The 27,887-nt window shown below is 40.4% G+C and overlaps 1 protein-coding gene and 1 long non-coding RNA gene across 4 annotated transcripts in view; one reads left to right on the plus strand and one right to left on the minus strand.

The window, feature by feature from the left end:
• LOC308486076 overlaps positions 1–4,616 on the minus strand; it is a 21,649-nt gene extending 17,033 nt beyond the window's left edge. Inside the window, exon 1 of the long non-coding RNA XR_013990920.1 lies at positions 493–4,616. This is a non-coding gene — a long non-coding RNA (uncharacterized lncRNA). The remainder of the gene's footprint in view (positions 1–492) is intronic.
• SCAF11 (SR-related CTD associated factor 11) lies at positions 128–27,887 on the plus strand. Of its 3 annotated transcripts, none has more exons than XM_081022266.1 (15): positions 129–271; positions 5,472–5,552; positions 7,497–7,657; positions 10,171–10,248; positions 11,941–12,032; positions 12,520–12,587; positions 13,674–13,726; positions 14,227–14,333; positions 15,566–15,652; positions 16,483–16,589; positions 17,959–20,805; positions 21,769–22,112; positions 24,563–24,784; positions 26,609–26,728; positions 27,158–27,887. In XM_081022266.1, exons 2-15 carry the CDS (start codon positions 5,492–5,494, stop codon positions 27,284–27,286), a joined length of 4,476 nt encoding a protein of 1,491 aa, XP_080878392.1. In that variant the 5' UTR covers positions 129–271; positions 5,472–5,491; the 3' UTR covers positions 27,287–27,887. The 3 variants fall into 3 exon arrangements, with proteins under 3 accessions (XP_080878394.1, XP_080878392.1, XP_080878393.1); XM_081022267.1 differs by having other exon boundaries at positions 24,563–24,736; XM_081022268.1 differs by lacking the exon at positions 24,563–24,784 and having other exon boundaries at positions 128–271.

Here is a 27,887-nt window from a genome sequence, read left to right on the forward strand (position 1 = left end):
TGCCGCGAAGGGACATGTGACCGGCGGAAAGCGGGCTCTGAGCAGAACGCGCTGTGGAAGCGGCCTGCTGCTGCTGCTGCTTCCTCCTCCTCTCCCGCCTCTTGTCGCCGCCGCGCGAGGCCTTTTCCTCAGCCCGGCGGAGTTCGCGCGCGCGCGCGCCACGGAGGCGCCGAAAGGCCCAAAGCCTCCATGTTGGCTCCGCAGTAGCCGGAGCCCCTTGACCGCGCGACCCGCTCCTCCGTCCAAGCCGCTCGCTCCGAGGCGCCGCCAGGTAAGTTGAGTCGGCTTCGTTCGACGCGCGGGGAAGGAGGCGGCGAGGCCGGCGCTCCGTGTGTGTGTGTGTGAGGGAGAAAGAGAGAGCGGAAGGGAAACAAAGAGGAAAGCGCCGACGGCCAGGCCTCGTCCGCTTCCCCTCACGGAAGCTGCCCCGGCCTATTTCCTCAGGGCTCGGCGGGGCCTGGTGGCGAAAAGGCCGCCCCCCCCCCCAAGCACCTCGAGTTGGTCCAGATCCAGGGGCCTCTGGAAGCTCCGTGGTCGGGCAGCCGGTCATGCGATCGGCTTGTCTCGGCCCCAAGCAGGGAAAGAAAGTTTCGCTGCCGGAGGAGGAGGAGGCCAATCCCGAGGGCTCCTCTCGGTGCGCAGGAGGAATTTCTCTTCCAGGAGCGAGGCTTTGCTGACGCTTCTCGTCGTAGCCGAATAGCCAGCCCGTCCCGGGCAGTCCTTTGTTTAACCATTTCTCTCTCTCCGACACGCACGCACCTCTTGTTTGCGGGCTGGAGGTCACGGCGAGAAGTTGTTAATCTTTGGCCTCTGGACTCCGCGCAGAGCCCGGAGAGAAGTTTGGCACTTGCGTTTGAATTTGCTTTTAAAGATAAACGACACCCCCCCTTTTTTGTGTGTATGCCGTTTGTGAGATTACTGAAAGATGCCTTGTGCATCGAGCTTATGAAACAGGCGTAGGCAAATTCCGGCCCTCCAGATGTTTGGGACTACAATTTCCATGATCTCTAGCTAACAGGACCAGTGGTCAGGGGTGATGAGAATTGTAGTCCCTAACATCTGGAGGGCCGAAGTTTGCCTATGCCTGGTACTGCCTGGTACGGAAGATAATACTTGGGAGGAGAAAGTACAGAGAATACTATTAAATTCCGTTACCTGAAAGAGGTGTTGGAAAGGTGTTTGCAGTGTTTATGGATACACGAACTATCTGGCCAAGGCAAAGAAAAAAGCTAGACAGAATTAACTCTTAGTTGTCTATGGTGGATGTTTATTTAAGGTACCAGGAAACTTTCACTTTCTCTTTCCTGGAATACAAGAATAAGGAGTTTGCGTCTCAAACCTTTTGTGTATTTTCTTTTGGATCGTTTTGAGAGTGTTTTGAAGCAGCCAAGACCTGATCATAGGATCCCTTGACACATTTGATGCAAGTTGTGTTTGATATTCCGAATTTCTCTTTGCTGTAGTTGGGTATGTAATGACAGTGGTGGTGTCTTCACATTCATGAATGAAAATGCCTATTGGGATGGATCTTTGTGCGTGTCACAGGCTGTTCTTTTGAACTGAAATGATCACATGATGTGTGTGTAGTCTGAAGGATTCTGTATGTCTCAAACTTCATTGTCCAATGCACAATGTTGATGCTTTTCTTGCTATTACTTTTATCTTGTTGTTGCTTTTTATTAAATATATATACTGCCCTTCTTCTGAAGATCACAGGACAGTTGCATGTTTGGCTGCTCAGCAGTTTTTAAGGAAATGTCAGGATGATATGAACAAGACCTATGATTTATGAATCATTGTCTTATTAGGGTTTCAGCTCTCTGCCTAGCATGCCACAGTAGGGTTGAAAATTGAGCCCTTCTAATCAAATGAGAGGAGGGAGGAGGCTGACCTGGCAGAAGGTGTGTGTCTGTAGGGACAGGTAAGGTGAAGGGCCTGGCCAGCCACAGGTTTCCTGTGCCTGATCTACTGTCCTGTTATGGGTTCTGTAACTGAAATTTGCATAGCACATGTCACTCGGGAGCAATTCAGTGTCAGAATTTGGAGATGAGAGAGATCCTTAATTTCCTTTGCAGTCTCACATATCTGTCTCTCTTAACTATATGCTTAATTGTACAAACTGCTTTCTTTGTGAAGGCATAGCAAACAGGAGGGATTGAATATCTATAAAGGTGTCTGGGGACTCTGTCGTAATGCTGAAGTAGTTGATTGCCAGAAAACCATTGGTTATAAACTGCTAGGAGATATCTAATTACTTCATAAGGCGCAAAAGCACACACCTCCTCCCATGTACACCAAATCCACAGTTAAGCAGTATGTTTTGTTTTCATGGAAAGCAAGGACAGGAAGGGAAGGGAAAGTATGTAATTAAATTCTTAGAATGTTTGTGTAGAAACGTTCATAAGTAATGCATAGGTAGGAAATGGGGGGTTTGGCTTTTTTCTGAAAAAAGTGTCAGTAATCTTTTAAACTTCATAGCTGGCTCTTTCACTAAAAACTAGTCTTTTCATTCCTTAGGGCAAATATATGTGTATTCTTGGTTAAGTCTAGGCTTCCCACCAACTTGTCCTATTTTATGCTATCACAGGAGGGTGGGATTGTGTGAGAGCCTGAGAGGGTGGCCAGGTGGTGACATTATCTGGCTGCTACTTTACCACACTGAGGTGCAAGCTCTTCCCAATAAACTGTTCCCTGTTCTCCCAAGGGATGGGGCTTGTGAGGAACCACCCCTTCTACTCTGCTTCTGGGCTTAAGGTTTCCCCATCATTCAGAATGAGGAATGAGCAAGTAGGATGTTAGAAATCATAGGTCCTTGTCCTATGCCAGGGATGTCCAACTTCCAAGAGACTGTGATCTACTCCCACTTTTTTTAAAAAAGGCAGTGATCTACCCATTTTTTGGGGGGGGAATCCATCAGGATCACAGGATGCCCCACGATCGACCGGTAGATCTCAATCGACCGGTTGTACATCCCTGCCCTATGCCATGCCCAACTCTGTGTAAGCTGTAGCCGTTAAACTTGTGTCCATTTTACCCCACATGTTGTCTCACAGTTGGTCTTACTTTCCCATACCACTGCACTCTATGGACACAGAAAGCATTCACATATATTAGCAAAAGATAATAGGGAGTTTGATGGCATTATTGCAAAGGAGAATGGGTTGGTGTGAGAGCAGAGTTCTTTATCCAGCTGCATTTGCTTGTTGTTTTTGACTTTAGCTGGAGGAAAACATTTTAAAGTTATCTAGAGGCATTTGCAGAACAAAACTGATAGGCTGGTAAAGGGTTAAGTGCCTTCTTTTCACTTTCTAATTAGTCATGTGTTGACACTACAGTGAAAATAAGGGATTAGGAACCCCCCCCCTTTCCCTTCAAATGTGCCATTGATCACCAAATTTTTGCATCTTTGTTTGTTTATCTTTTGCTATTTACTTAAAGCTGCAAATCAGTTAGGAAGTTTGTCTTATTAATAGGTTGTTTTTTATATATATAAAAAGTATCTTAGAAGAGTAAATTGTAGCAGGTAGGTGCACTGGAAAACGGATATAATCCAAACAACCTCCAGACTATGAACATTCTGAGTTTGCTTGTACTCGGTAGCAAGTAACATTTTGCTGTTTATATACCGGTTGGAATCTAGAGTTGCTTTAGGAATGCTCATTGACTTTTGTATAAGTAGGATTTTTTATTTCTAACAGCAGTCTTTCTCTCCCCCTTCCCCCATGACCTGGATCAGAACTCTGGAGGAAGCAGCTAGAGGAAGAAACACATTTTTTCTTTAGACATTTATACCCTAAAACAAAAAGCTTTAAAAAATGCTCAGTGTGCATTTCAACATCAAAAATTGTTAGCTGTGTGGCCTATGGTAGGAAGTTCCATAGCCTGGATGTTATTACAGAGAAGGCTCCCACATATCCCATCAGCCATACTTAGCAGTGGGGCATGAAGTAGGGTGTCCTTTATTGATGGATGAAGTTTCAACTTCTTAACCCATATTCATTCTGTTATTGATTGCAGGGTCCAGTTCTTGCTTGTCAAAATATACAGGTTGAAGAGTGAGGGAGAGGGCAGCTGTATTGATGCTAAAATCTTAGTCTGCAGTTCTTCAAGAATAGTCATGAGATAAACAGCATTGTTCATGTGAACCTACACATCCACCTATCATTTAAGAGATTAGAGTTGAATTTAGGAGTGTTCCCTAAAAAGGTAGGGTAAGTTTAGAAAGATGGCCCCAAATTGAAAATGTTTTGAGAATCACTGTTTTAGAATAACTTCTTGTTAAGGGGAAACTGACAAGGCATTGCATTTTCTCCCAAGATAAGTTGGACTTGGCTCAAGGAGAATCAGCCTGTGTTTCCATTTTTCTTTTCTTGTACTCATGATTATTCCTACTGTTCTGAGTTTGGGGGAAGGGGAATAACCAGGCCAGCTTGGTAATGGTCCGCTAATTATGGATGTGGGTGGCACTGTGGGTTAAACCACAGAGCCTAGGGCTTGCTGATCAGAAGATCGGTGGTTCGAATTCCCGCGACGGGGTGAGCTCCTGTTGTCCCAGCGCCTGCCAACCTAGCAGTTCGAAAGTACGAAGTGCAAGTAGATAAATAGGTACCAATCCAGTGGGAAGGTAAATGGCATTTCCGTGTGCTGCTCTGGTTCACCAGAAGCGGCTTAGTCATGCTGGCCACATGACCCAGGAGCTGTACGCTGGTTCCCTCAGCCAGTAAAGCGAGATGAGTGCCTCAACCCCAGAGTTGACTGCGACTGGACCTAACGGTCAGGGGTCCCTTTACCTTTACCTTAAGATAGCAAAGGGAGTGGCTCTGTACCAGAGGACAAATGGGTGGGTTCAACTGTCTGTTAATTTGAAAGACAAAAGGCCAGAGCAGAGTTGAGTGGTGTGAGCTAGAAGCTGGATGCAAAAGCTGCAGGCTGGAAAGGCAGAGTGAGAGAGAGCAAGGCCTGATTTCTGCTGGAATCCAAGGCTGTGGCTATGGGAGAAACAGGACCCTTTGTGGTGTTAATGCTTTGAACCCCTCCATTGTAGGCATAGGTTGTATATACCGTACGTGTAAAGAAACCAAATATTCTAAAGACACCAGAGCCTCCACTGTGCCTCATTCTGAAGGAAACACGAACTCTGTCTGAGTGCCTGGAACCCCCTGGCATCTCGTACCAGTCGGAGATTGGGGTGGCATGCAACTGTATGTTTAAGACAATCTGGTATGAGATACTATGCCCTGGTCCTATGCATTGGGAAATCATAGTTACAGGAAAGAAAATAAAATTCCTTGAATGTATGAGGGCCAAGAAATAGAGACTTGCGGGTATAGGGCAGTATATAAATTTAATAAATAATAATTTTGAAGCAATGTGTGATATATATTCTTGTTATAACACTGCCTCTGTTGGAGTTGTAGGGTTGAAATCTGTGACATATTAGGAGGAATATAATCATTATCAATATTTTGCAGGTTGTATTTCCTAAGCAGAAATGAAGAATAAAAAGCAATGTATACAGAATGCTGAAGATGAAAAGCATGAAGACACAGAAGGTAGCTAATATAGGTTGGATATTCTGCTAAATCAGATAAGATAATAATAAACAAAGTGGAACAACATATATCACTTCTTTTTAGCATCTTCCTACCCCAACATTTCCAGATCTAATAGAGAAAATCTAAAGCATTCTTTGGTATTTCTGGTTTTAACTGATTAGAGATAGTGCCCACAGTTCATGGTCACTTCAGAGGGGGCTTCTGAAAAGGAGAATATGTGAAAACTCTTTGTAAGAGGTCCTTTGTACTTCAGGACATGATGACTCCTGTTGATGTGGCAAACTTACATTTGAAAGGGCTGATCCACATGGCCTGTTATTCTGGAATAACAACTCATTGAATCTCTTTTAACATCTGATTTGTTTACAATATCTGACAAAATAAGCTGCTCTTACCCCTGTCCTTGACAAAGTGCTTGTGTTGTATGTTATTTTCTGATATGCAAAGGGTTGTATAGCCGGTGCACATTGACACACATTGAAGATCAAAACTGTGTAAGGCAGGGATGGCTGACCTTTTTCATCCTGAAGATTGTGTTCAGAGTTGGCTAACCTGCAGTTCACATCTTACATACATACACTCTTGCCATGCAGACATGCATGAAACTGCACAGTATCCACCCACAGAGGCACTCATCATACATATAGATACATATACTGTACTGCACACTCGTTCCCCATCCTCTCAGCCTAGTTCTGTGGTGGGCCAATTTCTTCACTGTAAGGCTAGACTGCATTGAAAGGTTTAAACCTCTCAACTCGGCACTGAGAAATGTCAATTTCTCCACTGCAGTTCTGAGCTTACGTGAGAAGTTTAAACCTCTCTATCTAAGTGCTGGGATGGAGATTGACCACAGCTTTCCCTCTCATCTCAGTAGTTGAGATATTGCTTCATTGCAGGATTGGGCTGTGAGGAGAGGTTTAAATCTTTCCCAAATTCAACCTTTCCTCTCAGCTCCATGATGGAGAAGTTGCAGTGCTAAAGAGGGGCATGGCTTTCCCACCTGCAGTAACTTTGTTGGGTGGGCTGGAATTGGCCTATGAGCTTGCTACCCCTGATTTGAGGAGATGTTTCTGAAGCATCCAGGAATTTAATGCCCATGTGGAGGTGTGGTATCATCTCAAGACCACTGTTTATGATTTTTTGATATTATACATTGTGTCCCAAGTGAATTGTTATCTAGACACTTGCAGGCTAACCAGGAAAAGGTATTGTCTATTTGGCATTTGTTAGTTTTCAGTCGGTCTGGATTTTAATAGGGTTTTAAGAAATTATAGAGTCAACTTTATGTTTTAAAACTTGAAAAAAAGGCCTAAAAGGTTTCATTTTAATCATAGGAAAATTATTGCACTGTTTTTGAGATAGCTATTTACAAAAACAAAAAAGATATTTGTACAAAATCTCACCTTACAATTTTATATGCATGTAGATCACATTGTTACCACAGTGATTTATAATTAACCTGTGAAACTAATTGACATATATGCAGTAGTGACTACTGTCATAGTAACTTGTTTAAAAGCTTCAGTAATTCCATGTCATGGATGGTTTGTAGTTGGCCACTACCAATAGTAGGCCGGAGCAGTTTTCATATTCACATCTAAAGGCATACACACACACACACCCTAAATCTTGACCTGACCTGCTCATGACCTGGTGGTTGGTAAGGATGAAATGTTGGGTAGAGGGGAGTATGATAATCACAATATTCAAAATTCAACATTTGCATTCTTGTTGGCTTCAGTCATACATAATGAGATAACTGCATTTCAGACCTAGCTGACAGTATTGAGACATTTTACTGTCAGCTTACAAAGGATTTGAGAGTCAACTTTTTAGATCCGCAAGTTTGAACAAAATTGCATATCAGCATGATGTGGCATATTTTTTAAGTGGATATTACTACTACAGACTTCACAAAGCTTTTACATTTTATAACAGGTGAAGAGAAAGAAGAAAACTGCTCCTGTTCTTCTAGCTTTCTGTCTGATGAAGATGACAGGTGTCCAATCTGTCTAAACTGCCTGGCAGAGCAGGAGGTTGGTTTTCCTGAAAACTGCAGTCACATCTTCTGCATGACCTGCATCCTTAAATGGGCCGAAGTAAGTATAGGTGGTTCATGGGAAACTTGTAAACTGGCTACTTAAATGCTTAAAATCTTTTTAAAGGGTAATATTTCTCCTTGGCAGCCAAAGAACAGTACTACTAGTTCCTCATATTCATGTGACCTCGAAGGCACATGGCAGCCTGCTTTTCAAACATGAGACTTTCAAAAGCAGTATATAATATAGCAAAAGGGCTTGATGTTTAAAGGATTTTTTAAAAAAACCAAAAAAACCAAAACCCAGCTGGCATGCCTAAATCAGCTCTTTGTGAGTTATGGCCCAAATGTAACTCATTTCACATTTCAGCGAAGTACTCGCATCACCACATTTGGTAAATGCTTAGGTAGTGGCCTTTGTTTGTTGGAAGTTAATGTTGTGAGCTCTTGATAAATGGTTTGTCCATTTGTCTTCCCAAACTCTATAGGTAATTATTGTGTCTCCTTTCCAAAGTTCCTACTGCTGTTGCTTTCCAGGGAAATCTGCTAAATGATGATCCCATAGTACTGACCTATTTTCTTGCAACTTTGTAATATTGTGCTTTGTTACTGTAGACTTCTTTCTTTGCCTGTGTAGTATACTGCTTATGCAGTATAACATTGTTGCTTTCAACATCTTGCTTATTGTGATGAACAACCCAGATTGAGATTGAGAGAACTTCATAAGGACCTAAAGTTTTATACACATCATATGCAATATTGTAACTGATGCTTATCCAGCTTCTTAGAAACCTTTTTGGAGAACTACTTTTTCTAGGCATCTTTTATTGTTGTGATCATTTATCGCTGTGGCAGATATTATAAACCCCAGAGTTTAAATGCATACTCTTCATGTCCTACTCTAATCAGTAGGACAAAATGTTTCTAAAAGTCAGTAATTGTTTTCTATGTTCATGGCATTCCTTCAAGTATTTGAATCTAATTATCCAGAATTGTGGTCATGATAAAATGTTTAGTCCCTCTGCTTTAGAGACACAAGCCAACAGGCCTCAATGGTAGAAAAACAGTGTGGCAAGCAAAGCCCAGCAGGCATTGCACTTATGCACAGGTTGATCTTGCTTGATGAGCAGAATGTGTGACTGGAACTAGGTGGGTTGAGAGGAGGGCTCAGATCTTGTAGTCAGTCTGCATGTCAATATCTGGAAGGGTCTCGTAGGTTGGTTGTAGAAGTTCTTCGTAGTTGCTGGATCCGAGTCACTGCTATGTGGCAGTCTGTGGCTCATCCCACTCATCAGGAGGGAATGATATGAATATGGCTGCAGTAAGTACAGTATGGAGTCCGAATTCAGTTTCTATTGTTCCCCTGCTTCCACCACTCTTTGGAGACCTGGGTTTTACTACTGCACCACTCTGCCTCCACCATGTGACTTCCTGGTTGCTTGCTATCTATCTAAACTGCAAGATCACACCTTTATTTTATCTGTAGGATTTCCACCACACACACCTGAAATATCAAACATGTCTGCTTTCCTAATTCCTTTTATATCTCCGTTGTCATCATTTAATTCCAGACAATTCATTTATTCACCTTTTACCATCCACACACCAATATGCATGCACACACACACACAGGTGTCATATTTGTGTTCTTTAAGAACTCTTGAGTGGATATCATCTGAACCCAGTCATTTGTTTATAACTGGTCAACAAGGCTTACATCAGCTCTCTTGATGCTGTGTCTCAACCCAGACTGGTAGTTGTCTTGCTCCAAACAAAACACAAGTTGTAGTTCGTGTTTGTGTCTTACTGCACATGGTTTGTATAAGAGAGACCAACCATGATTCCAGATTCAAATGTAGCACTCAGCCAAGCCATGGCCCAACTGTGATAGCAGCAGGACCTGGAGAGTGAAGTGGCAGCAATTTTTGCTTGGAGAACCCACATACTCCTTGTTCATTCCTGCTTAGCTATGCTTTGGGTTAGTGTTACATGCAAAGTGGACCAGTGTTCTCTTCATACAGGACTGCCACTATTGATTTGAAATCAATGGACATGACTAACTGAGGTCGATTAATTTTCATCATCTTTTCCTGAGTAGAACTGTCATGGACTGGCTGCTGACAATAACTCAGTTGGATACAACCCTCAGTCCTATGGATATAGTTGGTTTGAAATTTAAATAAATGTGCATATTACAAACCCTTTGCTACTGGTGCCTTATTGGTTTATGTGAGAACTAAACCTTTAATCAAAACTGCCACTCCTAGGAGGAATGGCTATTATTTCTAAAATATCCTTAAAAATAAAATTGCTGTTGATTTGCAACCCAACAGATCAGCTTGCCCTTGCTGAGTGATCAACTAATGGTTTAATTGATTTACTTATTAAGCCAATTAGCATCTGGAGTCTTAAATTAATTGAAAGTAACAGATTCCAGAGGAATATGCATGCAGGTTGGTTTGAATCAAGAGATTCAAAAACTGGACAGACGATACAGTTGTTCCTTTTCTTTGGAGAAAAAAAACTATTTCTAATGTTATAAAATAGTGAAATGTGAACAAAATCTTCTTTCAGACCAGAGCGTCATGCCCAGTTGACCGCAAACAGTTCCAAGCTGTATATAAACTAAATGCATTAGAAGACTGCATAAAGGCAAGTTCCAGTGTTTATTTAATTTATATTTTGTGTTTAGAAAATTACGATCAGAATAAACTAGCGTTTTGTTCTTCAAATATCTGAATAATTATTTGGTCACTAAGGCAGGTTGGATGCTGTTAATGGCATGTTCTAACTTTGACCAAAAATCATTTGTTTAAAGCATTTAACCCTGACAGAAGGAGTCCTTCTCTTTGTGGAAGTTGAAGTTTATTTCCACCCCATTTTTTATATACTTCACAATTATTTCTCAATGTTGGTAAAATCATACCATTTAGCGCTCAAATGATTTCTTATTTTATTTGTTGGCAAGCTGTAATTCCCAGCACATCTCAGAAAGTTCTAGTGTTTAACTGTGATTGATTTGCAAAGCAGATGCTGATTGCTCTTTTCGATTAATTGCAGATTTGGGCAAGGGGAGAGATTGGTCTCTCTGTTTTGTCTTTGCAGAAGGTAAAAACAGTGTAATACTTCGGCTGCTTCTGCAAACATAAGCAAGACCCCATTCACCCGAGTCTTCTGCCATTTGCAGAAGAGGTGGAGAAGGAGAGAAAAAGAGAAACACACAGTATTTTTTATTCAGCCTAGGCTTCCCTCTTACTCCATACCCCTGCTTCTCTAAAACCCCATAAAGGTGTTGTTATCAGGATTCTTCCAAATACATGATTTCTGGGAAGTAAACAATGTCTAAACTTTAGGACCCATGTTTATTTAATAATAAAAGGCTAAAATCATATTTGCTCCAAAATGATAAACTAGGGAGACATTAGGAGTGAAATCCAGGGCTGTCATGCCATGCACAGAATGGCTTTTAATTTAGCAGAGATGATCACTAACAGTGATAAACTCTGCCGTCCTACTATATTTCCCTATGCTCCTGAAAATCAGTTATAGAAGTTTAGGGGACCCTTTAAAACTTTGTGGATAGTGGTGTGGGCAGCTGCAATGTGAATGGGAAACTGGAAAAAATACCCTTCTTTCTTACATTAGCAGATTCCTCCACGGTCAAAAACTGTTTTCTGAGCAGGATGGCAACAGCAGATTTCACCCTGATAATTCAATCAGTATCTTGGGAACACTTTCATGCGGCAAATAATGAGGACCGTATGAAGAGCCAGTGTGGATTTAGTGGTTAAGAGCGGTACATTCGTAATCTGGGGAACCGAGTTCACGTCTCCGCTCCTCCACATGCAGCTGCTGGGTGACCTTGGGCTAGTCATACTTCTCTGAAGTCTCTCAGCCCCACTCACCTCACAGAGTGTTTGTTGTGGGGGAGGAAGGGACAGGAGAATATTAGCTGCTTTGAGACTCCTTTGGGTAGTGATAAAGCGGGATATCAAATCCAAACTCCTCCTCTTCTTCAATTGTCTAGTAGCTTATAAGAAAAGTTTTATTGGACTTTTTATGTTTTCAGAAAACACCAAGACAGATTTTTAGTTTTTTTACTGGTAACTACCCAAGCGTGTGCTATTGAGCAAACTTCTGCTTTGTCTCTTTTCCTAGAATGAGAATATCTTGACCCAGAGTTCCTTTAGAACAAAGTAGTGTGATGCTATAAATCAGCATTGGCATTTTTATATCGTGTATTAAGTGAATAATGCTGTAGGCTGAATCACATAACTACTAGGCTATAAATATTAGAGAAAATGATTTGGGAAATTGCTGTACTAATTTTAACATTCCTTACAGGTTCAAATAAAGGAACAAGTAAGCAAAAAAGATGACCTACTTAGCTGTAATGAGGGCAAGTATTGCCCTGCAAATATGAAAAACTGTACAAGGTTAGTAATGAACCTTTCCTTTACTGTTGATGTCATGTCTAGTTCGTTCATAAACATTGATTAGATGTGTTTCAGATTGATAAGGATGATACCAATAAGTAATACTCTGAGTACTCACATAGAGATCAAAAGATTTGCTATTTAAGTTTGTTACTTTGTACTGGGTTAAGAGTATGACTAATGTTGAATATGATACGACCCTAAATAAATAGGCAATATTTAAGACAATTTGCCGAGAAAGGAGCCATTAGATGGCATAGGTTGCTGTCACCCTTTACCAGGATTAATCTTCATATTCTTTGGAGATAAGCAACAGTTTGTTGCTGTACATTTAAGTGTCCAGAGTATCATAGCAGTTTCATTCTTTAGATCTTGGATGTTAAAGATCTTTAGGGCATTTATAGAGTTCATTCCTTTATGGGACCTTGGTCCATCATTAGCACACACTAAATTGCTCGGCATATAACTGTTTTGTATGTGTTTGCAGAAAACATGAAAATGCAGGGAAAGTGCATTTAACAGCAATCTCCTGTAAAGGCTGGAACCAAAAACACAGTAAGTTTGGGGTTTTTTTTGTCACTAACTTGGCTTCCCTTTGAAATTTCAAAACTACATGTTGCTAGTGCTTTGGATGTATTTGATATGCTTCTATCAAATTAATGGTTTCTAAGCCAATTTCAGCAGAGCAGAGAAGTCTTGTGACGTTATGGGAGATAGGAAACTGCAATAAATCAAATCTAGGCTCCAATCAAAATAACCTCAGGGGTTCTGATTCTCACTTGTCCAGTATGCCAGTGTTGAGGGGACTGTGTACTATGCAGGACTTTTAAAGAGAATTGGCAAACCTTTCCATGCACAAAGAGGTCCTGCTCACATATACACAGACACACTTGATAAGGTCTGAGCTTAGTAAATAGCAACAAATCAATCAAATTGCTTATTGTGTATTAGCAAGTATTTAAACTGTATTTTTCCTTTGAAGCTCAGTCTCACATCCCCAGCATTTGGGGAACAATTTCTGTGGTCCAGAGCATTCTTTTCATATGATGTTTCAAGAGAAATTCGGTGTGCATGGAAGTGGCCTCTGCTTCCTAACCACAAACCTTGCTTCTCATGTTGGCCCTTAGCTCTTTCGCTGACCCTATCAGAAAAGAGTCATTCCTCCCTAATTGTCAACTAGTAGCCCAGAGATAGGGGTGCTTAGATATGTAGCAAGTCACTAATTCTAGGCAAAATAGCCAGGATAGGCTTGACAAAAACAGAGTCCTGTGGCACTGTGAAAGCTTAACCAAATTCTAGCATCATCTTGAATACATGAGATGTGTCAGCAGGGGAATAGTGTGAGCTGAATGTACCTCTGGGTGTACTGAAATAGTTATATAGTTGGCTGGTTTGTAGTCTGTGTTGTGAAATTATATAAAGAACAGACAAATACTGTATCTTATGTGTCCCACTGATTAGCTTGGGTATATGCTAGTAATTTTCTAATCTGATTGTGTTTTTCTTCCAAAGGGCTTTTGCAGTAGTAAAATGTTTGTGAAATTCTTACATTTAAAATGAAATTTAATCTATGTTTAATTGCCTTAATGCTAATGATTATCAGATTAAAGTGAGATTGTGCTTTTTTTAATCATTATAAAGGTTCTTCAAACGAAGAAGAAGATAAAAGTTCTATTTCTATGAAGAAAAATAAGGTTTGTTTGATTACTTTTATGTTTAAAGGACTAAAAGTTACTGAATACATTTTTGTTTAAGGCGGCTTTGCCTCAAGTTTGTGCAATGACAGTACAAACTGGGGGGTCTCCAGAGTCTTAGGCAGAGATCTTTCCCATCACGTGCTACCTAAACTTTTAAAGTCTGTGTCGAGATAATTTGTTTGAGGTGCCTAATTACAATGAAAAAAATTTAAGGACTTTCTAAATGCAAAGTGTCTCCTCTGCCTCTGAGTCCTTCCCTGCCACGCTATCCTAGTTTGTAGACCTAGCAGTGAAAGTGAGTTTCAAGACCTTGTGAAATGTGTTGCATGAATATATTTCTGCCCGTGTCTCAGTGCAATTTAGATGGCTTCTGCAGTTATATGACTAGAATATAAATCTTCTTTCAAATGTTCTTACATCTGGAACCCTTTTTTGTTTTATGACTATTGGATGCAGAGGTTACCACAGTGTTTTACATTTAAAACTTTATTTTGTAGCCCAGAAGACAAACCTGCTCAAGCAGATTTCTCAGAAGTAACTTCTGTGGTAGATTTTCTTCTAATAGTAGCTTCAATGGAGAATCTCATAATTACCAAAATGAATGGTCAGTATTGAATCTGTTGTTCACAAAGACTATTGTAATACTGTAAAATGTTAATATGACTCACTTGACTTCCTGGGAAAATGTAGATCTAGATTAACTTTTTTTCCTTGCATATAAAACCACTGTAGTAGGATCTACTCCAGCAAAAAAAGAGAAATATGTAATTGAGCCCTAATCTCCCAATATTATCTTTGCAAATACTCTAGAGCAATTTTTAAAATCTGAAAGTCTGTCTCTGTGTAGGGTTTAAATGGCTTTTGTATCTGTTCTCCTTGGAACGTAGAGCCTACAGTGAGTTAGACCTTTTGTTCCATCTCATTCAGCATTGTCAACCCTGATTGGTAGTGTCTCTCCAAGGTTGCAGTTCTTCCTGGCCTATAGATACCAGGGATTGAACCTGGGACCTTTGACATGTAAAGCATGATCACTACCACTGAGCTACGGCCTTTCCTCTCCTAATATGCTGTTGTCATGTTGTCATGTAGTGTTGCAGCTTTGTGTGTGAGCTGAGACCCAATTCAAATATTACATCTCCCTTGAGCACTTTAGGTGACCTAAGGAAGCCAGTGGCTGTGTTTTGTCATAATGCTAAACCATTGTATTGGATTGTATATCAGACTAGGGGTTGTATGCTCCCTCTTCCCTCTCTTACGGTGTGGCATCAATGGCAAGATAGGAGACTTCTGATTTAAGAGTGACTGCATTTCAGTGTGTTTGAAGCCTAAGCAGTAGTTAATCTTATCTGTGGTCATTTGAAACAAGTCAGCTTCATGAACTTTGGTTAAAATGGACTTAATGAACGGGCTTGTTTTAATGGACTGTAGTTAAAATTAACTGCATTTTGTCTGGGGTTTAGATATTGCAACAAGCTGCATTTTATTTAAAATGGAAACTTCTGAAATCTTCCTTACTGCTATGCCAGAGCAAGAGATGGGTGGTGGCAGTCTGGAGGAAGGAAGCACATGAGCCTTCAGATCAGTTTATCCTTGTACTGTTCAACTTTGCTGCAGTTTTCTTTATCTGAATGAGACCAGTATCTGTACCTCAACCCATTCATCTGCTGCATAAGGATAATACTGACCCACCCACTTTGTGAGACTATTAAGCGTTATTGAGAATTAATATAAAGTGTACATGTATGTCAATTATCATTTTCCATTCTGGAAATCTATCTGCCACCTTGTTAAGCTGCACATCAAGGCCCTAAAATTTATTTCAAATTTATGTTCCAGTATAGAGATCAGCAAAATTGACACAATGATCGGGCATAAGAGAAGAGAGCTGGAGTTGTCATGTTCTGTACTAGCTAGTATGGCAAGGTAAAGCAACCAACTGGTTAAGAACTGTTTTGTTTTGTTTTTAAATGCACTTTGTCACTAGTGAAGCTACAGTCACAATATCTAAAGAACAATAACAACTGGGTTAAGATAAACTTTCAATAGTATTTGAAATTATGTGGGGGTTTTTTATTTACATATGACTGCACAGAATGAAATACTTATATTTTATGTTGTGAACCGCCCTGTGATCTTCGGATGAAAGGCGGTAAACAAATTTAATATATAATTATAATTATATTAAAATGTGCTTTGCAATATAATAGTTTGGTTCTGTCTACTATTCTGAATCGATAGAACCTCAGTTAAGCAAAGGGTTTGTCTGGTTTCTTGTTTTGCATTCAGAATGCTTAAAACATAGGATCATCATATTGCTCATAATAAGAGGAATGCAGCAATAAGAGTGTTTTTGCACTTAAGTCTGGTTATATTTTTATTTTTTGATTTGTAATGCATAAACCTAACATTAATGAATATTTGGGACAATGATACTTGCAGGCAAATTCATAATCCAGGTGATTAAAAAGCTAGTAATATACTTATAGATTTCATTTTGGAAAGCCAAAGCATTTTCTTTTTTCCTATTCCACTTCAGACCTTTTAGAGGAGTCCAAATTATCTAAGCCCAAAAGGACTTTGGCCAAGATAACAAACTTTAAATCCAAGAAGGGAGTCTCAATCCTTCATGTGCTTTTCATTACTATTTATCCAATGGATACAATGTGTTTCTATATGGCCTTATGTGATTCCCCACCACCCCCCGGTAGGATTCTTCCTGTAACTCTTGTTTTTATGTGGGTTAATTTTTACAGAATACCTTCCATGGGCTGTGAAACAGAGATGACAACCTGCTGTCTGGTTTCCACTGCTGTAGTGGGAACTCTTTTTTTGAGAAGTTCTTCGCCTTTGGAAAACTTTGGTAAATTTTTTTTGTAAGTTTTATTTATAGTTCATATAAAGCAACATTTTCATTAATTCCTCCAGCTATATTATGTGATTTTCCCTATTTAAATATACATTTTAAGAGTTAATTGTCACATTGGCGCAAAGTAAAACACAAAATAATTTGAAATGTCTAAAGGATGTTCAGATGTAAAGTTGTTTTTTTAACATAATATGGGAGTTGGCTAAGGTAGAATGTGCAGGCCCTAATTTCTTCTCTTATTATCTCTCTACCATGCCCCAGGTTATAGAAATTATTTCACTGGTGGATATAACATTTCCATGCAGATAAGCTAGGGCTGAACAGATCCTAAATTAAGTCATTCTAAGCATGCCTATAAAATCTAATCTTTTTGAGGTTATCCTGCTGAACAAATAGATACTTGCAGTTCAGAGGGACTTGAGCTATCTAGTTCTTTTCAATAGATGTATAGATTTCTGTTTATTTTATTATCTTAAACAGAATTCCTGCTTCATAAAACATTTTCCCTACTAGGAATATACAGAATACATATCTGTGCATTGCACATATGTGCACACAGAAAGAAAGGAGAGAAGTTCTTTTGAGAAATCATAAGTTCTTTTGAGGTAGTGTGTCTGCACAGTGTTCCTCAGTCTATCCCACTTTTTCCTGTTCATAGTGATTCTATGAACTAGAATAGGAATATAGGATTTAGGGATGACACAAATTGATGAATGATTCTGCACATATTTGAGCTTCATTCTATTTAAGGGTGGGGACCTGAGAGTTAATGGCTTCATAGAAGAAGCCCATTTTATTTTAGGCTTTAAAGAATGGGGCAGAAATGGGACAATGAGCATTTGGGGTGAGGATACAAGGGCAAAAAGGGAGAATAGATTTCTAAGGGAGTAGAGCCCCCTTCACACCTGAAGCACATTAACAGCAATGCTGCTGGCTCCAGCTCCTGCCATGCATATGTTGGCATAGGCTTAGCTGCAGCGATCACATAGCAGATGGGTCTTTGCCAATGCATGGATGTACAGGGATGGACAAACTGCAAGCTTGGAGTGATTCATGTGTGAAGATTGCTCAGATAGTGAGCAGCAGCCAAGCTAGTGTTCTTGGTGCTTTGTATATAAAGTATGCTAATTTAGAAATTTGATCTGAGTTAATTTATTTGAAAGAATAAACTATAAAATAAGACATAACAGGCAAATTGACTCTTTATGAAATGGCAGTAGCCCCAGAATAAAGAAAAAGCCTAGCCAAAGAGGCAAATACTGAATTAAATGTGGACATTTCTAAAATAAGTAATGTTTGCATTCACCTTACCTCAGTACATTAAACATTCTTTCCTCCTCTTCCTTTAATACATATATATTAGAGTCTTCAGAAAAAGGGCATGTTGTTACATATGTCCAGGAAGGAGAAGAGAAAAAACAAACTTCTGGTGCAGCTGGCACAAGAGGAACAAGAAGGAAGGTTTCAGATACTACACCTAGAAGAAGATCTGCCCGGAATGCTAAAACTGAAACCTCGAGTCAGTCTCAGAGTTCACCAAAATCCAGCAATTCCGGATGTGAGGCCAGTGGCGATGGTAGCTCATTTATGAATGCTGCTACTGCAGAATCTGAGAAACTACCTCCAAAGCGGAAGGCTAAAAGAGGAGCTAAGCAGAAGGAACCTGTGGTTAAAAAGAAGCTCAGAAGTTCTGGACGTTATGGAAAACCATCTAGTGACCTATTAGACGATGAATCTGAGACAGAGGTAACAACAGTACTAGATAAAAGCAATCTACCCGACAGTGAAAATACTGCCACTGACCTGAGTCACAAAAATGATATAGAAACAGAGTCTGCTAATGGCTTGGAAAATTCCAAGGACTGTGTGACATGTCAGGAAGATCCTACAGGAGATGCTGGTGAAGGGCAGGCTACTTTAGACACTGGTTCCTGTGTTCAAGATCCTCCTTTGCTCACCCTAGAGGGAGACACTGAAAAATGTGAAGTAAAGGAAGACACTGAGTTTGAAAATAATGGATGTCCTGCTGCTGAAGAAGTAGATAAAATTTATAGTGCTTCTAGAGAAGATACCTGCAATGATACAGGAACACTTACTCATGAGCCTCAGGAATTAGGCAGTCCTATGAATGAATTGCCGGAGAAATTGGAACTCATGGCAACAGCAGATCAGCCTTTGGACAGTCCCGGGAATGAAATCCTGGAGAAAGTCGAAAGTGTGGCAATATCAGATGATATGTTGGCTGATCCTGAAAATGAGTTGCTAGGTGCAACCGAATCTGTGGCAATAGAAGATGAGCCAGTGCCTGATTCTAGAAATGAATTCCTGGGAGACCTTGAACCTTTGTCTGTAGCAGATGAGCCTGTGCCTAGTCCAAGCAATGAATCGTTTGGTGAGTCAGAATCTGTAGCAATAGTAGATGAGATGTTGGAGAGGCATGAAAAGGAAATGCCCGAGAAGACATTAGCTCCTCATTCTTCTGAGGATAAATCACCAGAAGAAATGGGATTTGAGGCAGTAGTCAAGGAGTCATTGGAAAATACCACAAGCACGTTACAGCAGCTTCCAGTGCCATTGGAAATGGAAGGTATGAACACTGTCGAAAAAGAAGTCTGTGTACCCACAGAGAATGAAAAAGATAATGATTTATTAATTACAATTTCTTCAGACAATACATTCAATCAGATTTTAGAAGAGACTAGAGGAGATTCTAGAACCAGTTCATCACCTAAGTTGGAAGACCTTAAACATTTTAGTGAAGACAATAATGAGATAGTAGCTATGGAGTGTGACTCATTTAGCAGTGACCAGAATGAATCTCGGATAGACCAGCCACTAATGAGTAATAGTGTAGAGCAAGAGGCAACCTCCTTTTCCCATGAAACTGAAAACTCGGTATCCCTTTCGAGCTCTTCTGACAAGAAAGAAGAAACAGAATGCTCCGCAGAACTTAAAAAAGATAAAAAGACTAGAACTAGAAGATCAAGATTTCATTCTCCATCAACAACTTGGTCACCAGCCAAAAGAGAGGGGAAAAGATCTCAGTCTCCATCTCCCAAGAGGGAGATTGTGGCTGAAAGCAGGATGTCTCGATCTCCTAAAAGGGATGTTTCCAAAGAAGGGCGAAGATCTCTATCACAGTCTCCGAAACGAGATCCTCCAAGAGAAGAGAAGAGATCCCCATCCTGTTCTCCTAAAAGAGAAACTCTGAAGGAAGGGAAAAGATCTATGTCCCAGTCTCCAAAGAGGGATCTTACGAGAGAAGGGAAGAGGTCACCGTCGTCTTCTCCAAAAAGGGATTCTCTCAGGGAAGGAAGGCGATCTTCTCGGACACGAGCGAAGGAATCCTCTCCAAGGCACAAATGCCGATCTCAAAGTAGGGATAGAGATAGTGAAAAAGATGGGCAAAGAAGAGATCATGAAAGAGAGAAGAGTAGGAGGAGATGGTCACAATCACGATCAAGGTCTCGATCTAGGTCAAGATCAAGGACAAGAAGCAAAGGCCCTTCATTCCCTAGAAATGAGAGGGATGGCTATTCACCTCCCAGGTGGAAAGAACGGTGGACAAATGATAGCTGGAGAAGTCCCAGAGGAAATGACAGATATAAAAGAAATGAGCAAGAGAAGCAGACAGAGGGTATGAAAAGAGAGAGGGACAGTTCAAGCAAAGATGCTGACAAGCAATCTTATTCTGACCAGTATAGGAAAGATTATCCAGACTGGGTTATGGAAAGGATAAATTCTGTTCCCGAAACAAGGAACAGAGAGAGGGACAATTTTAAAAATCAACCGTGGGATGAAAATAGGCAAAATGATTCAGGGCCTCCATGGAACAGAAGCTTTGGATCAGGTTGGAATTCAAATCGCAGCAGAGGTGGCCGTGGCAGAGGTGGCCGTGGCAGAGGTGGCTTTACGTATGGGGACCAGAGTGAAAACCGCTGGCAAACTAAGAAGCCACACTCGGGGAATGCAAATAGTTCCGGAATTGAAAGTTCAAGGTTTCCAGAGCACCAACCATACAAACGTAAGATGGAGCAAGACTTCTCTTTCGATACACCTGCTGATAGGTCTGGGTGGACTTCTGCATCAAGCTGGGCTGTGAGGAAGACTTTACCAGCAGACGTACAGAATTATTATTCCAGAAGAGGAAGAAATTCGTCAAGCCCACAGTCGGCGTGGACAAAGCCAGAAGAAGTAGCACCTGAGCAAGGTATTTATTTTCCCCATATTAACGCATAAATCACTGGTTTGGGATAGAGCGGGCAGACAATCCCTCTTTTTAAAAAAATAATTCTAAGAATGCTAGACAGGGGATGGTTAACTTTAGCTTCTGTGCAACCGTCCCAACTTAAATAATCACAGCCTTGCTGAAATGGCGAAGCCTTCAAAATGGGGTATGTTCCACTTTCCTGTTCACCCACTATAGCACACATGCTTCTCATTTAATGTTGAATAAAACTTTGATTTTTTTTTTGGTGCCCTTAAAGCTTCAGTACATCTATTCAAAAATCTGTGGTAAATTTTTTTAACTATTCGTGCTGTACAGTGGATAATAATGTCGCTGGAATGTATCCGCTCAGTACAGCTCTGTGGAAAAGTATTTATGTGGCGCACAAAATAATACTTTTAAGAGAACCCTTTATTGTATGTTAAGTGAATGTCTGTGAGGATTGTATTTGACATATCAGATATCCCTCCATAACTGTTTAGCAAAGTAAACAATGGATTGGATCCTAAGATCTCGAGAGTGCTGCTCCACTCATCGAAAGGATGCTCCTGAAAATCAATGAGAGACGATTTTTCACTGATTGACCATCGCCTGCAGCCTCCTCTGCTTTCTCTTCCTTCCCCCACTTCCTGAAAACTGCTCTAGAGGGCTAGGGAGCTTCTGGAACAGTATGCTAGGTGGCATTGGACTTAGATCCATTTAACTCCGTAGTCCCATATTTTAGCCTACATTGCAGAGACAGCAAAACAAGAGCATATAAAATAACAAGACCAGACTACCACGTGTGCTCTTTTTGGGGAGACAGAGAGAGAGAAATCTGGGTTCCAGATTTAAGATGATGATATTAGATACCATGTATGCACTCCATGCCCTCCATTGTGCTCTGTTTTTTGTAATCCTTTATGGAACTACATGTTTTCAAAATGTCTTTCCCCTGTCTGATAGATCCAAACTTCAAAGACCAAGCCAGCCAACAAGGCGAAAGTTCTCAACTACCCATAAACGTTCTGCAGCCACAGATGAATGTAATGACACCCGTAAATACGCAACATCAGTCAATGAATATCTTCCCATATCCAATGAGCGTCCCTGGTCCTATTGTGAACATTCAGCACAATCCATTTAGCCTTCCTCCACCGGTGCCCATGCATCTTCATACAGGAGTGCCTCTCGTGCAGGTAGCAGCTTCAGCCAATGTGTCTCAGGGACCACCTCCACCACCACCACCTCCACCACCATCCCAGCAAGTTAACTATGTTGCTTCCCAACTGGATGGAAAGCCGTTGCAGGTATATCGTTTGATTGTAAAAAAGTAAATAAATGTAGTTTTAAAACTGACTTTTGGAACAGGGTTCTGTTCTTCTTTTATGTAAATATTATGCATTTGGCTGGAAGTTTTCCTTAAACAATTTAATGCTGCCACTAGATTGACTCAAAAGCCCATTGGGTGGGGGGGGGGGGGGAATTGGCTTGAATCATTCTTTAGGAAATCCATGGAAGGAAAATAAGCTGTCCCCTCTTTCACCCTGTACACCATCTACAATTGTTCAGGATGGCCCTCACCTTAAGCCATAAAATATCCCCAGTTAACACTTATCCTTTGTTAGTTAACATTTCTCTTCCGTCATTCTAATGGGGAAAGTATTGCTTTACACATTATTTATACAAAAGGAAGAGAGGAGGAAGAGGAGCTTCAGTTTTTGGCCCTGTTCGTGCATACTGTTGTGTGGCTGTCATGCCATGTGAAATGCATCTGCAGCGGGATAGGGTGATGGCTTATGAGTTTCCACATGAGCAAGAACTGCTCCCAGGTTAGGTGCCTGCCCTGCTGTGGAAACATAAAACCTTGGTAATCTGCCCAACCCACCTGGTTGCTGGTTACAGACATCGCTGCTTCAGAGCAGAGTCCCCAGCAGTGTGGATACAGTGACTTTGCAACAATGATAATGTATGAATTTGGCCTAGTTCATATTATTTTTAAAAAAGCTTATATGTAGTCTGGTGAATTTGTTTCCCCATTGTGAAAAAATTCATTGACAGTAAATTCATACGCAGATGGTTTGAGGAGCGGGGGGAGGACAGCAACAGAAATTGTTTACAAAAGACTAAAATCCAAGTGCAGGATAAAAGCCAATCCCATATGCGTGCGTTCACTCAAGTCCTGTTCCAAGAAATACATTTTTGTTTGTGTCTTTATATGGAAGTGATAATCTTCATTGTTAAAGTCATTTACATCTCATTTGATATACCCTACTTATAAAAAGGAACACGAGAATATTGGTCATTCTTTGTGTGGTGATCAATTTGTCATTACTTTGAAGAGGTCTGCTTTAAGTTAATATTTCTGGCTTAAGGAGTCTTTCGCATCATAATCAGAATGTTAATCGGGTTCAATTCCAGAAAGCTTAATCAAATTGAAACAAAACCAACACTGAAACAATGTCTTAATGAAGAGGGAATTGTGGGGTCGGGGTGAAGAGGGACCTCATTGGGAAGCCCTGACTCAGAGAACACAGAAGAGTTGCCCATCCTGCAGTCCACATTTAAACCTGTTGCAATTCTCCATATCCTTGTGAGACTAGGGTGGGTTAGACTTACTTCCACAACTGAAGAAAACATTCACGTGAAGTCCAGTGTTTCTTCTTCTTTCATGGTGGATGAATAGTCTGTCTTTGGATGATAATGAAGCAGGAGAATGGGGAACCCATATCCCTCGAGATGATGGATGCATCAACCCCAGCTAGCAAGGCCAGTGGTCAGGGAAGATGGGAGTTGTAGTCCAGGAACACAGATTAGCCATTCCTGACTATAAAGCAATATGCCTGAGAGGGGAGCTTTCTTCAAGATCTTGCTCGGTTGCCAAATCTCTGTTGAATTACAAGTACCTATTCAGGCCTCTGCATTTGCTCAACAGATAGCACCTTGTGAAATGTTTGCTGCTGTAATTGGCTACTTTTGGAATCTGCTCCCCCTGCTTCTGTCCTGGACGCTTTCTCATTCTTCCATCGCCATTCCCCAAGCATGGTATCTGAAGTGAACCAGAGCAGGATTGCAAATTACTGCTACTGAAGGAAGCAGACTCAAGTGCTTACACTTCTTGTGCACTGCTTGCTTCATATAATAGTTGGGCAGTGCTCATATCTTTTATCACAACTGCCTGATCCAAGTGCAAACCCAGAATGAAGGGCTTCCATCTATTACTGGTTGGAAGGAAAGTTTGCATTCCTAGGTTTATGGCTGCCTATTCTTCTGTGGATTGCTATGGTGGTTTCATGGGCCCTCCACCCAGCTGTCAGTAGATCACTGAGAGGCTGCCTTCTCACTGGTTCCTTCTGTCTTTACACCTGTCCTGGGTGGTGAGCTTTGGCTTCTATCCTAGCTGGCAAATGTATAGGTTTCCTTCTTACATGATGCACATGAGTTCAGTCTCTCTATCTGCAGACTGTTGTCCCGTCCCCCGTCCCCCGCTTCCAGTCTCTAGGAAAACCCCTTAGCCTACATTTTCACACAAATTGCCATGTTACTAAGACTATTGGGTTGCAGAGAAAGGGGAAATGGTCGGTGTCACAAATAGGATGGATTCTGTAGTTAAGGCTAGCCTCAGCTGAGCTGAACAATCTCTTTCCACCTATTAACTATCTCTCAGAAATGTTAGAAACACCCAAGAACTAAAGGTTCAGGGCAGGAGCGTTGGATGCAACTAGTTAACATATTAACTTCTGATAACTTTTTAAAACAGGCTATTCCTAGTACTTCCCATGTTGCCAACAACATGAGTACAACCCTCTTGCCTGCTCCAACAGCAGCTGCTCTGGGAAGTGTGGAAACGGTTCAGGGACCAAGTTCTGGTAATGCAACATCGTCAAGTAACATCAAATCCTCTAATGCCGCTGTAAAATTGGCTGAAAGCAAAGTAAGTGTAACGGTGGAAGCCAGCGCAGATAGCTCGAAGAAAGACCAGGCAAGTTCAAAGCCAAGAGCAATGTGCATAATTCTGCAATGCTAAAATTGGAGAGAAATAATTATTTACCGTAAGGAAATGGAGAGGATGTCATCTTTCACCTTCCATTTATATCATCTTTTTAGCTTCCTAAGAAATCATAAGGTTTCTTCTGGGGGGGAATTATAGACTGACCTTGCAAATAAATTCATTCCACCTCATTAGAGATGTCAAATATTTGGAAATGTTGAAGCTGTGGGAAAACTTACCAATTTGAAGGGGGGTAATGCAAAGGGTGGGAGGAGTACAGTATATACAATAGTCAAACCTGAACCTATTTACTGTTTTAAGAACATAAAACAGATTTTTTTGAAACTTAAAATATAAAACTGTCTTATTTGGTTCTAGATTCAGATAGGTAGCCATGTTGGTCTGATGCAGTAGAAATATATTTAAAAAATTTAAAAATTGTCCAGTATCACCTTAGGGACCAACTAAGTTTGTTCTTGGTATGAGCTTTTGTGTGCATGCACACTTCTTCAGATACTATATACAGATACTGAAGAAGTGTGCATGCACACGAAAGCTCGTACCAAGGACAAACTTAGTTGGTCTCTAAGGTGCTACTGGACAATTTTTTTATTTTATATATATATGTCTTATTTGGCATAACTATGAAATTTAAAACTATAAACACCTCAGTTTTGTACAAACAAAACTGCAAACATACCCAGTTGTAGTCCACTTTCTTCTGTGGGTCTTGATTAAAGTTCTCTTTTCACCCAGATTATTTCTGTGAGGCTTTTGCTTCTGACCTTTGTATTCCGCATCAAGGCAGGGCAGCAACTTGCTTGTTTTTCAGTTGGTAGCAATTAAAGTAGACTGTTTCAGGGGAGAGGTGAAAAGATTGGCCACAAAGGAGGCACCAGATCAAAAGGACAGGTGAATCTGGATGCTTCTGGTATCTCCATTCTAGACCGTAGGTGACGCAGAAGAAGGCAAGCAACAATTCACATAATAATAATAATAATAATAATAATAATAATAATAAAATTTATTTATATCCCGACCTCCCCAGCCGAAGCCGGGCTCAGGGCGGCTAACAACAATAAAACAGTACAAAAGTACAACACAAACAACACTCTAAAATCATTCATTATAAAATTAATTATATGCAGCAAGGTCTTGAATACTCCTCTCAGAAAGGTGGTAGCACCCTCTAGGTACAGAAGTGCCTCTTGGGTTTGATCGTTGTAGACTTTCTCAAGTCAAAAAATAAAATCTTTGAACAATATTTAAAGCGTTTTCAGAGTTCCCCCATAGCGAAAAGTTTTCCATTGTGTTTTCTTTTTCCTGGCCTTCACATCTATACTACCCAATCCATACAAGGGCTAGTTATTTTTTTATTAAAAGAGGAATGAAAGATCCAAATGTTGTGAAAGGTTCCTTGCCTGGTTGCTTAAAGGCAGCTGTTATTTGGTGGCTGTTTACAAGCCTTGTAGACTGCTAGCAATGCTTTATTGAACTCTCCTATCTGATAATCCTTAGATGAATAAAACTAGAGGTTGCATTGGTTTTGTAGTGTCAATAAAGCTCACCTCTAAATCAAAAGGTAGTGTGTTTGCATTGGTACACATGTTAAAAGTAGCCATGTTGGTCCATTAAAAAACAAAGAAACCCTAAAATCCTTAGTTGAGCAGTAGTTTTTGGGACCAACCAAAGTATCACAAAATTGGGGCAAACTTTCCCGTTCTCCAGAACTGTTCATCTTACACAGTTATTTCAAAAATGCTAGTTTGTGTGCCTTTTTCCTAAGTGTAACACTCTTTATCCTAATTTTTCTAGAAACTGCAAATTCAAGAAAGAGCTGCGCAAGAAGTGAAGCTGGCTATTAAGCCTTTCTATCAAAATAAAGATATTACTAAAGAAGAATATAAAGAAATTGTGAGAAAAGCTGTAGATAAAGTAAGTGATACACTATTAATATCAGACAGCATTTAGCAGTCTGCATTCTTCTAACCTTGAAACCTGTTGAACAAAGGAGGCAAAGAGGTAAGGCTAAGTGATAGGCTTATTGCTCTGGAGAATAGTTCACACAGGGGTTTGTTAACAGAGGTGAAATAAGTAGTTATAATTTAAGCTAGTCTTGTACAATCTTGAACAATTCTTAGTGAACATGATAATAGGCTATGGAGAGAGTGCAGACTCAATATTTTATTCCTACTCCCCTGGGAAACTAGAAAGGCATGATGAAGCTTACTCCCCACCAGATACGCCTTACAAGGATAGTTTATTGAGATCGTATGTCCCAATAATTATTTACTTTTGGTGTGATATTAAGTGGTATGGTTGGTGCCGGTTAATTTGATGGTTGTGTGTTCTATTTTCATGTAGGTCTGTCATAGCAAGAGTGGGGAAGTTAATTCTGCAAAAGTGGCTAATTTGGTAAAAGCTTATGTGGACAAATACAAACATTCGCGGAAGAAAAATCCAGACGAGGCAGTTTTTGCGGAAAGGAAATGAGCGCAGGCTGGAATATGCCATCGAGATGTCTGCAAAGTGCAATTTTGACACGGACTATTAACTAAAAATAGTGGGTTGAAATATGATTTTGATAAAATTATTTTTCGATATAGTGTATAATGTTTTGTTATAAATAAATATAGATCAATGCTGCAACTTCTTTATCCTTTTTGGAAAGGATATGTAAAGAGAAACTAAAAGGAATAAAGGAGAGTGCCCCTCTTATTAGTAATATACAATTGTGTTGAATGCCACATGTACAGCATTTTGGTTCAAACAGTAGTGTATAAACACAGATGTTTGTCAAAATACAGTGACTTGGACAGATATGTACAATATATGTAAATCAGTCAGGGGAAAAATTCAAGGCAGATTTTTCTTTAATCCTCCTGCCAATGCCCCCCCCCCCCCTTTCAATTCCAATTAAATAAAGTGTTTTGCCTCAATTTATAGGCTCAAAATGTGTGTTTAAAAAGCACACTCTTTGTGAATGGAACAACTCACAAAAAAATCTACAGAAGTAAAATTTGTTGCCCAGACATTTGGGCATCATTTTCCTATTGTAACACCAAATAAAGGCTATGCTGCTTGTTGTTTTGTG

The sequence above is a fragment of the Podarcis pityusensis genome (assembly GCF_964106645.2).
Source record: "Podarcis pityusensis genome assembly, chromosome: 10".
Classification (NCBI taxonomy): Eukaryota; Metazoa; Chordata; class Lepidosauria; order Squamata; family Lacertidae; genus Podarcis; species Podarcis pityusensis.

What these genes read in the sequence shown, in the direction of transcription:
- SCAF11 (XM_081022266.1), top strand. Translation starts at nt 5,492, where the DNA reads ATGAAGAATAAAAAGCAATGTATACAGAATGCTGAAGATGAAAAGCAT. An exon ending in AATATGAAAAACTGTACAAG is followed by an intron (nt 12,033 to 12,519) that starts GTTAGTAATGAA and finishes ATGTGTTTGCAG; the next exon opens with AAAACATGAAAATGCAGGGA. An exon ending in TTCGCCTTTGGAAAACTTTG is followed by an intron (nt 16,590 to 17,958) that starts GTAAATTTTTTT and finishes CATATATATTAG; the next exon opens with AGTCTTCAGAAAAAGGGCAT.